Source organism: Suricata suricatta, chromosome 13 (assembly GCF_006229205.1).
Source record: "Suricata suricatta isolate VVHF042 chromosome 13, meerkat_22Aug2017_6uvM2_HiC, whole genome shotgun sequence".
NCBI lineage: Eukaryota > Metazoa > Chordata > Mammalia > Carnivora > Herpestidae > Suricata > Suricata suricatta.
The window spans coordinates 28,661,962-28,662,403 of NC_043712.1; the positions used below are offsets into that span (position 1 = coordinate 28,661,962).

General features: G+C 38.0%; 1 protein-coding gene across 1 annotated transcript in view; it reads right to left on the bottom strand.

Moving 5' to 3' along the window:
- Window positions 1-215: 215 nt before the first annotated feature.
- Window positions 216-442, bottom strand: part of LOC115276698 (40S ribosomal protein S6-like) — a 676-nt gene continuing 449 nt past the window's right edge. The window contains exon 2 of the mRNA XM_029920772.1: window positions 216-429. Within this exon, the coding sequence (XP_029776632.1) occupies window positions 268-429 (162 nt within the window). The 3' untranslated portion in view covers window positions 216-267. The remainder of the gene's footprint in view (window positions 430-442) is intronic.

Here is a 442-nt window from a genome sequence, read left to right on the forward strand (position 1 = left end):
AATGCCATTTAGAGAGATGAATTTGGTTAATTTGGCTCTGGCCTATTTTACCTTACCAATTTACCGGAAAGAAGTGAAGTTTCTTCAGTCTCTTTATAACATTCTCCCATTCTGCTCTCTTCTTTCCAGATGCAGCCTACCATGTTCTCCTTATAAACCCAAGATAGCTCTACCCTTCTTTAAAAGGGGAGGTCCAAATTTTATTTTTCCTTCTTTTTTTATTTTTTTGATGTCTGATCTTATTTATTTGTTTCTCTTACAACAATCTCATTTTTGACTAGACTCAGACTTTGAGGTAGAAGCTCTCAGCGAAGATAGCCTCCGTCTCTTTGCAATCTGTTCTTGGCGTTTTTCTTTGGCCTCCTTCATTCTTTTGGCCAAAAGCTTAGCATATTCTGCAGCCTCTTCCTTGTTTTTCTTTGTGCGCTGCTTCTTCAAAGCA